A 13,776-nucleotide genomic window follows, 5' to 3' on the forward strand; every position below is an offset into this window, starting at 1 on the left:
GTCATCAGTGGAAAATGATCAGCATCTCCAGAGGGTGAATCATCTGTTATCTCAGAGCCCTGTCTGGTGGGTGAATCACTCTCTGGAGGAATCAAGTTTTCTCTATTGGCTACAGAGAGACCCTATAAGTGGTTTCGGCTTTTACATGAATAACATCGGGTGAGAAGTGTTTTTCCTGCTCCTGGAAAGCAAAATAAATAAATAAATAAATAAATAAAAGAAAAAAGCTCCTCTCCCCACCCCTGCGCACACACTTTGATCTGGTTAAAACAAATTCCCAAGGTAACACACCAGGGTACCAAACCAGAGCTGAGCATCTCTCATCCCCCATGACCCTGTGCACATGATGCAGAACACTTTTGTGGAGCCCCCTGAGAAAGCTGTCAGAGAACATCATTTTGCCCAACAATATGAATGCAAGGAGCAGCTTACCCATTAACCAGAGGGGAAATTTTCTGTGCTCCAGAGCTGGAGGGATTTGAATTTGTAACCATAGTTTTGGAAGCCAATCAGAAATTAGAAAGGCTTCTGACATGGGTATTGGGTACATCACAGATGTGCTTTCCTCCTGTTAGTGAGTGGAGCTCAGCTGGTCAGATTAGAGCCTTTTCTGTTTAGAAGTGAAAAGAGCATGAAAGGCAACATGGTTATCCTGCTACAATGACCTGAGTAACTTTTTTTGAGAGGAATATTTAGAGACCACACACAAGCTGTTGAACCTATCATCCTCAAGGAACACCCCTCTTTAGTGATAAGGCAATAAATCCCCACCTCCACTTGTCCCGTTTCCTTTAAGCCCTGGCTTTGAGCAGTAAGATGTTGTGAAGTTCTTGTAAAGGGAATGTCCAAATTCCCTGTGCTTATGAGTGTCCATGCTGTGAAGTGTCCCTGCACTCACCTCCCAGGAAGAAAATAATGTAAAGTGTTGATCAGGCTAACAGCTAATTTTTTTGCAAACATCAGTAACTTCTGTGTTTTTTATTGTGTGACAGAACTGGCAAATGATACAGAAAAATAAGGTGTCTGCATAAAATGCTACCTGGTCCCAAGAATAGCATCAGCAGATGTAGAAATTCCCCATGAGCTTGTTGGGTACCTGTGTATGCAGTGTGTAAAAAGCAGCAGTTTCATCTCTTTACAGCACTTGAGATTCTTTCCAGAAATGTGTTGAGAGCAAGCTATTTAGCTCCCACTTCCCATCTTGAGTTGGGCCCTCATGGACATCTTTTAATTTTCCTTGCAATCCTCTGAGTCAGATCTTCTCTTGAGTCTTCACTTTCTAATTTTCCCACTCATTGAGCTTGTGGTTGGCACTTCTTGGAAGGGGGCAGCGATGAGTGACACCCTTGTCATGTGCCAGCACCCCTGGGATTCACCCGTTGTGCTCCCAAGCAAAGAAGTCACCCTACAGCTTGGGTGGCTTGAGATGTACTTCTCTCGTGGCTTGGCAGAGGTTATATCTTGCTACGTCCATCAATGGTAGTCACGTCCAAACATTTCTATATGCATGACTGCTAGCAATCTAGTGTGGCAACCAGGAGATCCATCTGGATAAATATTCAAGAGATCAGTTACACCAGGCTAAAAGTGGTGGTCCCTTCCTCGTCCATATTGCTCCTGCCTTTCTCTGCTCACAGGGCAATGACAGCAGTACCCCCCTTTCAACAAGCAAATATCCCTCAGAAGAGACTCTGACACACGCAGAAAATTAATTCTGCCTTTATATCCCTCTCATATGCCCTGTCAGTTCCTACCTCAGACTGTAACAGCTTTCAGAAAAAGGTGAATGCTACCTCAACTGCCCTCCCAGCGTCTAGAACATTGTGCGCGCACACACACAAAAATAATAATCAGAGCTCATATCCACAATCTACACACACACACGCTCTTGCATATGACTCATATAGTAAGTTCCAATGTGTTTTCCATTGACCTTTATTATGGAGACCCATGAACCTTAACTCACTCACTTATACACATAAGTATCCAGGGCATGCTACATTTCCCCAGTGACGACTCAATAGAGAAGATGGACAATGGGTCCCAGATGTTCCATACAGTAGATACAGCCACACAGCAGGGAAGATGTGTCCCAGATGTTACGCACAGTAGATGTGTCAGTGCAAGAGGAAGATGGGCCACAGATGTTCCATACATTGAATGCGTAAGCACTCCTGATGAACCACAGAGAAGCTTCAGGTAAACTGGAGACAGCAAGGCAAATAAGAAATGAGCAAAATACTTAAACTGGCACCCACCTATGCAGCATATAGTCCTCTGTAAGACACAGCAATAGCCCATAGTCTGCTGTCATCTTTAATGCTCTGCCTCTTTCATAACCTGGTGGAATTCAAGGAGTTCCTCGGGCAGCAAGGTAGTTGGGGCATGGTCAGTGAGGCTCAGAGGTGACAAGTTTCTGTGCAGACCTGTCTCACCTTTTAAAGTAAGGCTTAAGAACCACTAGCTGTGCCGGTAGGATAAACACCAAGTTAATTTTTAGCCAAGTGCTGTGATGCGCATAAACAACATTTTAGGAGCAGCTGGAGCCCGCCCTGTGTGTGACAGGCTCTATCAGACGTGGTATCTTTGGCAGTGGGAGCTCAGTGTAGTGGTCTGGGAGGGCCCTTCGAGCCCAGGCTGTAGACAGTCCGAGCAACGTCTCCCAACAGTCATATGGAGTGATAACTGCTCTTGGAGAAAAGCAACCCCTGCACAGCCCCTTGTGAGGCAAGGCAAAGCTTCTGTTCCCTTTGTACAGAGGAAGGATAAGCCAAAGAAAAGCGAAATAACTTGTCATGGTCACATTGGGTCCATGGCAGAACAGGGGCACTGGTCAGCAAGTCCAAATCCCTGCCAGGCTGTCTAAACCCTTTTTTCATGACTCTGTTACACCTCCAGAGCAGCCCCAGCTTCCAAGCAGAGCAGAAGAGCTTTCCAGTGCCCTGCAGCTGTCATTTGGTTGGGAAACTTCTGTCTGACCCTTGTAGGAGCCCCTCAGCTGGTGAGGGACTCAGGGACTCTCCCACGGAGCCATGGCTGCCATGCCTCTAGAACAGCCTGGTAACTTACAGAGGGGGCAATCCCAGGAGGGCCTCAGCTTTGGTGAGATGAGAGCTGTTGTACATTCATTTCCAGGGCATCTTCTGGCCAGCCGTGGGTCACACGTGTTCAGTGGAAAGCTGTGCACTGCATGCACGACCGTCAAGGCTCAAGGTTGCCAGCAAAGGACAGTGCTTTTTCCCAGTATAGTCCACGAGCAATACAGCTAGGGTTATTTCACTTCTAAAACAAAGTTGGATGCATTGGAGGGTCATGGAGGATCCTTTGAGTGCTTACTCAGCACAAGGAATAAGCTCGCTTGGCCCAGGGGATCTCAGGGTACAGGGACCTGTTCAGAGCCCCTCACCCCAGAGAGCAGTGGGTCCTGCTCCTTCTGTCCCCAACAACTGCTCCTAGCTGCTGAACTTGACAAACACCGTGTTTCCCCCTAAAAATGCAGGACCCAAGCTGCTCTGTGGGCCTTGAGCCACTCCTCTTAGTCTCTGGCTGCTTTCTTCACCTTGTTCTGCACTTTCTTTCTCTCTGGGCACAGGGGGCAATGCCAGGTTCCCGGGGAGAGGGCTGTTCAGGGAGTCAGCACGGCGGCTGCCCGCCTGTCAGCAGTTTCTGTAGTTGCACAGGGATTTTGGCAGTTCTTCCCGCACGGTTCTGACCTGAGGGGTTTTGGAGGTGTCTGCAACTGGAGATAACAAAGCCCTCTTGTCTGTACCAGAGGCACGTTGTGTGGAGTCTAGGTATTGCTCTGATTTCATTTCCTGAGCATCCCTCATGGAGGGCTTCCCAGAGGGACGTGTCCCATTAAGTCAGGAGTGAAGACTCATTGCAGTTCAAACAGAGCCCTGCAGACTTTTCCACCTGGTCCTGTTCCCCAGCCAAAGGACTGCAGACGTGCCTGCATCCTGAACCTTCGTTCATTGCCTGCGATGGCTTTCACAAGAGTTTTTGGTCTGGAAAGGGAGCTGGGAACTCTTGCAGATCTTGTTTGAGGGCTGTGAGCTCTCCTGTGGCAGGGGCAGGGAGCCCACGTGTTGGAGCAGGCCTGCAAGGCAACGCTCCCTGCATTCAGCAACGTGTCCTTCTCCCACTGTGTCTGCAGCACCGTACCACCACAAGGACATGAGGGGCAGAGCAGACCGAACCCAGTTTACCACCTTCCAGGCTTGCAGTGCAGTCCCTGGCTGCCTTTCTCCTACCCATGTGGTACCGGCTGATGGAAGGAGCCCTTTCTCCCCACCTAGGTTATCTGGGACCCAGAGCCTCGTGCCTCTGCGTGTCCAGGCCCCACTGGGCACTGTGCCTGGCAGGACGAGCCCCACACATGGAGCTGGCTTCTGGGGGAGCCGTGAGGTGGGAGCCAGGCTGGTGTGGAGTGGCTCTGAGCAGGCTGGAGCCATCCTCCCTCACAGTGCCCTCAATGTCTTGCACCACAAGTTCCCCGGGAGCTCAGAAGCCAGGTACTGACTCAGTGTGTCTGGGAGTTTTCCCTGAGAAAGGAGCAGAGGTGTTGGCCCCAGTCATTACTAAGTTATCAGAGAAGTCTCGCTGCAGTGACATCATCTCCTTCTTATGTTACTACAAGGAACTTAGATCCTATTATTGGATAGGAGGTAACTCAGTCGAGCCTTTCAAGATAAACTCAGACAGGAAGAGAGACATGATTGCCTGAAGGCACCAATTAGGCATTTCTGGTGAGATCAGCTCTGTTCAGCAGACACACATGCACGCTGGGGCCAGGGAAGACAGAAAGCACCTCGCTCCCCGAGGAAGGGGCTGTCTCTGGGAGCAGTGGGTAACCGTGCTGCTAGGTCTGTCCTCACTCCTTCGAAGGATGCAGCTCTCTCCAGACCCTCCTTTCTTTATGCCCTAAATTCTGCTGCTGACAGATAATGAAGATGCACAGTTGTTCCCTGGTTTGGATGGAGAATGGCCCAGCTCTGTCCCCCCTTGGTGGTGCCTTTGATCTTTGGTGGCAAATTTTCTCCAAATTTATCAAGGGAAATAATAGCCCAATATATTGCAAAAATGCTGGGAGGATGGATGGGCATCTGGGGCCCCAGTGTCCCCTTGTGACTGGGCTGTGGGCTGTAGGGGATAATCACAGAGTCTGTACTGCAGACCAGTTGCTGTGGATGGACTGTGTAAGGCATCCAGACAGCCTGCTCTTATCAGCTCTACTATTTGCAAGGAAGGAAGAACTGCATTAAAAGTCAGGATGTTCCCTGACAGCATGGCATTGTGCACGTTCGTTGCCTTCCAGGCAGCAGCTCTCCCCGTAAATGCTCCACAGCCAGAAGGAGCTGGAAAGACTTGGGCAAAATTGCTTCTGCCAGTCACAGTCTGAGATTTGCACCACATCTGCTAGGGAACAGTGTGGTTCTGGTTATCCACTGCTGCACACTTCTGCCAGTCTTGTTACAAACAGCAGGATGCATGTGCTTGCAGAGGTCTCGGAAACACACTTGCACATCCTCTGAAGTGATCTGGAAGCAGTTCTTGAAACAAGGCAGTTCTTGGAAACTGCTGGGTCTGTGGCACAGGAAAACAAAGATCTCAGATTATAGCTCGACCTGTCAGAATTAATAAAAACCTTATGACATGCTTGCTGCATTGGCAACTGCACATAGCCCCACCACCACCTGGACCTCCTGGAATGGCTGTGCTGATTGCATTGGCTTCTCTTCTGCACACTGGGAAGGAGGAATATCCCATTATTGCCCTTTTGTGATTAGAAAAGAGCTTTCCTACCTGTTTGGTTCCTGCTATGAATGTTTTTGTTCCCAGCATCATCTCTGGATTTTTCTTGGTAAGAAGGCACACAGATTTTATCTGATACAGACAATGTTCAAAGCAACAAAGTGGCTCTTCAAAGCCCACACGAACCAGTCAGCTATGATCCTGCACTTTGCTGAGCTCTATACCCTTCACCCCAACATCAGACAGCATTCTGCACAAGGAAAAAGATCCCTTTTCCCACCCCAGACAGGTTCCTTTGGATCCCCACCACTGCCACTGGCTACTGCTGCAGCAAAGGCACCAGCTGATGGGGCTCAGAGGTACAGGTGGTTGGTGCTGAGCTGCTCCTCTCACAGATGGGAACAGCTGCTCAGGGAACAAAGATCACATAGGTAAAACCTTAGACCTAAAGTTAAGGGTCTTTTTTCTCAAACAGATCTCTCTGCCCCTACCTCAGTAGTCCTTAAAACAGAAAATTGAGTAAAATCTGGGCACTTTAAAAACATTTTTGGTTTTGGCTAGGTGTCATGTTGAAATCATATTAACGTCCCATGACTATCAGTAGTAGGTGCAGATCTAAAGCCAGAAGCCGAGGCTTTCTAGCAGCTGTTGATGTGCCAGCATTCTTGAATGTCCCACTTAAAATCAGCTCTTTGCTTGCAATGATCAGGATAATGCTCTGTAGTGCATTGGTTCTCGGTTCAGCCTGTGAAGTCGGTTGGAAATGTTGTCCATGCAGACATCTGGAGAGCACTGTGTGTCTCATCCACTCTCCAGACCTACAGCACTGCTTGACAGCAGGCATCACTTCAAGTCCCACTTCCAAGCCATCCAGCAGCTCCGCAAAAGAGACATCTTCTTTTGTTAGTAACAAATGGGTTAATGCTTGTGAGGAAAACCAACTGAGTGATTTGGTGAAATAAAGATTAAAACATCTCCAAGGAAGGTGAGGAGCCAGCCCCAGCCTGCGCTGTCCCATTTACCCACTAATCAGCCCAATTATCTTAGGTATAAATCATAACAGAAAACACTTACAGAGCCAGAGTCACACACTGAAGAAAGGAGAGAACTGTTGGGTTGGTTTTTGTTTAGTATAATTGATATAATTACTAACAACTCTGTGCCAAGAACTTCAGCTTTTCTCCTTCCAGAAGAGAGTGGAGAGCTGTCTGAAAGCCATAGCAATTAGCAATCCCCACATGCACAGCTTTTATTAGAAAGAATGCACCTCTATTCCAGAAACAGCCAGCAACTCCCTGAGGAGCAATTAAATAATCCAGAGACCTTTTGGTACCAGGAACACAGCCCTCACTTAGTGCCTGTTCCCTTGTTGGTGCTGCAAAGGCAGATAAATCCTCTGGCCATCCAGCCAGGGGTGAAATGCCTTTAGCTGGACACTTCCCTGTTCCTAATTTTAACTTCAGTAGCTCCGGATAGGTGCAGTTTGCTGTGCTGTGCGCCAAACAAGTCGTTGTTTCTGAGGCCCTCGTCCAGCTCATTAAAGGCAGCAGAAAGTCTCCCTTTCACCCCGCTGAGGAATCTGGCTGGGGGCTGATTTTCACACTCTGGAGCAGATTAAGGCAGCAATTACATGGCTGGAGCTCACCAACACAGCTCCCCAGGCACGCGGCTCTCCAGCTAGAGGCTCGGATGGCCAGCAGCCACACTCCTCACAACACGCCACGCTGCCACCAGGGCAGAGGTGAAGAGGCAAAAGACTTGGGGCTCGTTTCAGGCTTCAGAAGTGACCTCTCCTTGACAGGAGGGAATGAGACATGGAGCAGAGGCTGGATGCAGCATGCCTGGAGCTGCAGCTTGTTCGAAGCCAGTCCCTGTGTAGGAGCATTTACAATCTCATTAGATGAATCTCCATTATTGCCCTGTCCTAACAAAGGTAGAAACCTCCATACCTTTGAGTGCCCTCAGAAAATCCACCGAGGACCCATCCTACCTCACCGGCACTCCTCTGATACCTACAGGACCATGCATGTAAGAAAGTGCCCTTCCTGAGCACGTGCTAAATAGCTGTGAGCAAACCTGGCTTACTAACAGTTCCTCTAACACCTGGGGCACCACCACACTGAAGCCAAACTCTCGTGGCTCGTGCTTGTGGCTTCCCCCAGGAGCTCACGACCAAAGCGGGACAGAAAGCTCAACAGTGCTGGGAGCACCTTGCTCCCTTGCCACGAACCGTCCTCGTGGACAGCTCAGCTCGGTGTTGCACCAGCCCTCGACTCTGTTTTAGCATCTCCATTTCTGAGAGCTGAATTTGGTTTTGAGAAATGATAACTATTCTCAGCGGATATTTTCATTGTCTGTTCTTTAATTAATTAAACTTGAAACAGAGCATTCACTTTAAAACAATTTTCAGTAAACATATAGGGATTTGGATGAAAGAATGTCTCTGTGAAAAGTAAGCAGTATTTTTCCTTTTTTCTTTTTTTTTCCGAAAAACAAATTATGATGCCAAAAAGTAACAGAATTCTTATGCTGAAGAAGGAATGGAAAAATTAAGCAAAGATTAACATTTCCCACACAAGTTTTAATTTTGGTCAAAAAGTTCTTGTTTGTCCCAAAACATTTTGATGAAAATTTTCAAATAGACTCTTTTATCTCACCCTGAGCTGCTGCAGGGTTTGTTTTTTGGCTCTTTATTCTTTGAATATGTCTTCACAGGAAGATGAATGATACTGTGCTCTGAGCTGACTGCAGCCTGGGTGATAGGAGGTAAATTGAGGCAGAATTTGCAACATGCCCATCCTTTCAAGATAAAGATAGACACTGTATTGTGTAAGCTTTATGAGCAAAGATGCAAGCACTGTGGTAACTACACTGAGTTTTGGTTGTGACATGTTCTTGTCATCCTCAGCTCACCCTCCAAAATCAGTAGAGCTGAGTGAAAACCTTTCAGCTGAACAGCCTTGCACCAGAAAATAGAACACGTTGCTTTGCAGCAACACAAGCGTACTGCAATTTGGAGAAAATCATTTGTGTGGCAAAATGGGCGTACTGAAATTATTTAATCCACCCTTCGGTTTGAGGTGATTTTGAATCAAGTCCTGTACGCTGCATTAAAAGGACAGATGTCCAATGGGGACCTCAGAAGGTGTGACCACAATTCTTCTGGTACAAGTCTCCCACTTTGTCCATCCAGGTCAGACAGCCAGGGCTGGAAATGCCTTTCCCTGTTTCCTAGGATAACCCAAGCCTTTCACCCACGGAACACCAACCAACCCCACTGCAGAGACCACAGCTCACACCCGGAGTCCTCCCCGCTCCCTGCATGTGCCGGGGCTTTAAGTCTCCTGCTGCAGACTCGAAGTTTATGGCAGGGTGCTGGGAAGTGGTTTGTGAGCTCTGAAATGTTACGTGTGCTCTTTGAACAAGCGTCTGGTGGAGATGGGGGCAACACAAGTCGGGGGCTCTGCTCCAGCGTTCAACTTCTGTCAAAAATATTACTTTTGGTAGCCAAAATACTAATTTATATACTGCTTTCTTTTTATGGATGATCATTGATTTGAGGACTGGGCCATGTCAGTTTTGTTAACTGTCTTCTCTCATGCTGTGATAAGAGGCAAAGTGCTTTCTCTTTGCAAATTTTAATTCAGAGATCTTTCTTTTAGATAGATTGGGAAAACAAAATAGGCTGTTAGCCATGGATGGAAACCAGAATTTTCTTTCTCCTTGGTATAATTGGTTCCTGGTACCTCACCCAAATTTGAAAGGTTTTCCTCTTTTATTTTGATTTTAAAATCTACAGATAAGACAATATATCCTGCTCACCATTGTTAAAATAAGAGATCTTTAAGGGAGATGATTCCTAAAACTATTTTTTTTTCCTTTTTTTTTTTTTTTTTCATAATAAGCTTAATATATTTTTGGCTTCTCATTCTGTTTTGGAACAAAATACAGTTTTAAAAATTAAAAGTTTCTAACCAAATTAAATCTCTGCTTTTCAACTGCCCTAAGGATTCCACGATGATTAAAAAAAAAAAAAAAAAAAAAAAAAGTAATTGGCAAATCAAGGAGAAAGAAAGGCCTGAACATGTGCAACACAGAGAGCACAGGCTTAATTCCTGTGCCATGACATACGGTCTGACTCGCCCTCAGTGCTTCCTGCACCCACGGCTTTACAGGTAGCGCTGGCTGTCCAGACCTAACGCAGGACCCCGAGCACGGCTGCCACATATCTCACGTTCTTCAGGCAAATCCTTTCCCTCTGGCATGGGATTTGGCCCATGCTGCTTGGCTTTCCTGCAGAGCCTGTGGCTGTGGGGCTGAGCAGGCTGCGGGGCACTCCGAATGGGGCTGTGCCAGGGCACTTGCACTGCGGGGTCAGGCAGACCCATGGCAAGCTTGGCCCCAGGGGACGAGCTGGGATGCTCACGCTTAAGTGTTGCAAGCCACAGCCGGCCAGTGCCCATCTGGTGGGGTCATACAAAAGGATTCAGCCCAGCTGTTTCGGTTAAAATGGCCACTAAATGGCCATCATGTAGGGACCATCCTCGGCGGTTGGTCAAATATCTCAGAGCGCCGGCAGGAGCCTTGCGCTGAGACCTCCCCATGCTAATCACTACTTACAGACTAGCCCAATCTCCCTGGCCATCAATCCATCCTGCCTCGGCACCAAACCTCCCTTTACGTAACGCTGTGGGCACAGAAAGCAATGCTGGATCAGTCTCTCACTTATCCCCACCCTGTTTCTTTCCCACTCAGACGCCTGGATGCAAACCTTATCTCTGTGGTGCCCGAGAAGAGCTTTGAGGGGCTGCTCTCCTTGCGTCACCTGTGGCTGGACGATAATGCCCTGACGGAGATCCCTGTCCGAGCTCTGAACCACCTGCCAGCACTGCAGGCCATGACCCTGGCTCTCAACCAGATCTGGCACATTCCCGATTATGCCTTCCAGAACCTCAGCAGCCTCGTGGTGCTGTAAGCCTTCTCCGCTTCTATTCCCTCGCAGCCGCGGCATCCTCCGGCTGGGACAAGGTGCTGACCCTGCCTGGCAAAGCATCCTCAGCCCCCGGGGAGCTCCCGCTGCTTGCTCCCGAGGGGCAGCTTTTTGCTCCGGGGGTGGGCAGGCAGGGGGCTGGTTCACCAGAGTCGAGGAGTCCCCACCATTTGATGGGAAACGCTAAAATCTCCACTCGCTTTTGAAGTTTTTCATGTTTTCTGCTTGAACAGCCAAAAAGGTCCTCAGCATCTTTCAAAAAAAAAAAAAAAATGATGTGCATATAAAAAAAATCAGGATCCGGAAACAAAAAGCAGATTTTTTTCCACTGAAAATTCAAACAACAAAAAGCTTACAATTTCTATTCCCTCCTCCAATCGCTGTGTTAAATCATAGTCATAGAGTGGTTTGGGTTGGAAGGGACCTTAAAGATCATTTAATTCCAACCACCTGCCATGGGCAGGGACGAATTCCACTAAAACTACAGGAATTTCTATTGAAATTAAGAAAAAAAAGAAAAAAGAAAAAAAAAGAAAGAAAAAGAAAGAAAGAAAAAGAAAACTTGCAATTGGGTCAAAAAACATTTCTTTTTCTTATTTTCTTTTCTTGAAAAACATGCAAAGAAAACTGCTTGAGCAAATACGATTTGGAACAAAAGGCCTGAGCTCAACACCTTGTCCAAGCTTGTGTGTGCTTATTTGCATGACTGTGTAACGTACACCACTCACCGGTTCCTTGCAGTGGTCACAGCCCCATGGTGCACGCTGTTGTCCAGTTTGCTTTATAAATATTTTACTGACAGTACTCAGAGCAATGTAGAGAACGGGACTGCTGTCGGAGGACACCAGGTCCAGGTGGGATGCACTCACTCCACTAAGCAGTGAGACACTAAAACACTCCGCAGCCTGTAATCAGAGAGCAAATTAATGCCATGGGAGTTACGTCAGGGGGTGCATCCCTTCAATCACCAGAGGCTTGGATGCTATCTGGCTTTTAAAAGGAAGTTTACATGTGCAAATTAGCTAGTCATTAACTTTTTGGTGTTGATTAATAAGTTCAGGTGTGATTGCCAATTAATTCAGAGCTCTTGTATCTACATGAAAAGCTAACTTTTAATTTGGTAATATGCCTATTGATATCAGGGTATTAAGTAACCTCTGCATGTGGTGCCTAGTGAAAGCTTAGCAATTATTTCACTTTCAAAATTTAAAGTGTTTACTGAAACCATCTAGCACAGAAAGTGCCTGGATAAAGCAGAGTCCACTGTTTTATTAGCATCAGCTTCAACTGTTTAGACAAATCACAAAGGCTTGTTTAGGAGAAACGCTAAAAGCAACTTGAGAAATGTCAAATAAGTAGTTTTCACCCACAATAGTGCCCCTTCTACCAAGGCATCCTTTGACCCATAATACAAGCACTTCATTCAGCCTTAATAGCTAGCACGGAGGGTGAGCTGACATTTCGATTGTTATTCCAGTCTCAAAAGCATGCTGCTTTCATTCTCGCTTATCCCATACTTTGGGTGCGAAGCAACTCCTTAATTAAACAGGCAAGCTCAAGAAATAAAAGTCAATGACCATTAGGTCGCAAGGGAGAGGATAATGTCCCGCCACAGACAATTGGACGGGAACGCATGTGTGATCCTGCCAGGCGCTGTGGGACACGAAGCTAAATTTTTGTGGGATCACAAGTGTTTGGCAGAACTGTCCCCATAAATCTCTCCCATGCTTCCATGCATACCCCTGTCAGCACGCAGCCAGTGGAAAGTCACCCAGGGTTCTTCCTGCACCCCTACCGGGGATGTTTCCCTGCCTCGCGCTCACCCACCAAGCCAAGAAGCTCCCAAAAGCCAGCAGGCAGTAAAGCTCGCGAGGAGGAACTTTTCCACACGGGATGTAAAAGATACGCACGTGCATCCCTCTGCCAGGGTGTGAATGTGCACGTAGATGGAGAAGAGCTAGCTGCTGCCCGAACTTCAGGAAACTTCCAGCCCGAGAGGTAAAATGAGCACCTGGGGGAGGAGAGATGAGAACAGATGTGGAGGAGCAGGGGGAATCTCTCGTTTACTGCCTGATTAATGCTCGTGGGCACGGCTGACCATGGCTGAGGGTGGAGTTGTGCTTCTCCTCTTCCCACACCTTGGGCCTTTGGGAGAAAGAAACGCGGGTGATCCTCCGGCGCGGACACGAAGAGCCGCCATCAGGACATACAAGCCTCAATCTGGAACAAGTTAAGGGGTTCGGTCTCTGCTGATAAATTACACCTCTGTGGAGGAATTCCCTGATCTTATTCCCAACTATTGCTGCTGCAGGTTTCTCACCAGGGCTGCAGGGTGTTCGGTAAGCAGAGTCTCATGTAAATCACTCAACATGAAATCCCTGAGGCTCGGGAATTGGCACCATCCTTTCCCAGCTTTGATAACAAGGGCTTTGTGTGCTGTGATGTTGGCACCATGCTGTGGATGGCAAAAGGGAGACGGCTTCTTTGATCAGGGTGTCTCATGGGAACAGGATCCCGAGGATGTTACCTCCAAGTCTGATCTATTCAGGACAGAATGTGTCCTAGCATATACAAGCAGAACTAGTCCTAAATATTTTACAGCTAATGGTTTGTATGAAACTGATTTTTTACAAAAAGCATTTTCTTTCTTGGGCACAAAGGGTTTTTCATTTAGAAGCTGAGCATCTGAAACCCCCATGCTGCTGTGCTGACAGGCTGATAGAGAGCACGACAGCCGTTCTCGTTAGTGTCCCTCGTTCCCTTTGTCTGCTGAATTCAGCAGAAGTCAACTTCCTAACCAGGAATCACAGCATCTCTTCCAACCCCAGTCCCAAAAGGGGTCCATGAGCCCTGCATTAAATCTCATGGGAGACAAATTTGGGAACCGTAGCCAGGAATTCCCACAGCGCTGCGGAGTCTCTGAGCTGGGCTGCAGTTCCCTTTCCTGGTGCCACCGAAGGAGCTGAGCTCTCTCAGCACAGACGTTAGGCAGGACACGGGATGTTGGGTGGGACACGGGGTCAGGGTGCCCT

The 13,776-nt window shown here is 47.7% G+C and overlaps 1 protein-coding gene across 1 annotated transcript in view; it reads left to right on the forward strand.

Annotated features, from left to right (window-relative positions):
• Window positions 1-13,776, forward strand: part of LGR6 (leucine rich repeat containing G protein-coupled receptor 6) — a 130,129-nt gene that overhangs the window by 73,107 nt on the left and 43,246 nt on the right. The window contains exon 5 of the mRNA XM_035347335.1: window positions 10,510-10,725. Within this exon, the coding sequence (XP_035203226.1) occupies window positions 10,510-10,725 (216 nt within the window). The remainder of the gene's footprint in view (window positions 1-10,509; window positions 10,726-13,776) is intronic.

The sequence above is a fragment of the Oxyura jamaicensis genome, chromosome 26 (genome assembly GCF_011077185.1).
Source record: "Oxyura jamaicensis isolate SHBP4307 breed ruddy duck chromosome 26, BPBGC_Ojam_1.0, whole genome shotgun sequence".
Taxonomy (NCBI): Eukaryota; Metazoa; Chordata; class Aves; order Anseriformes; family Anatidae; genus Oxyura; species Oxyura jamaicensis.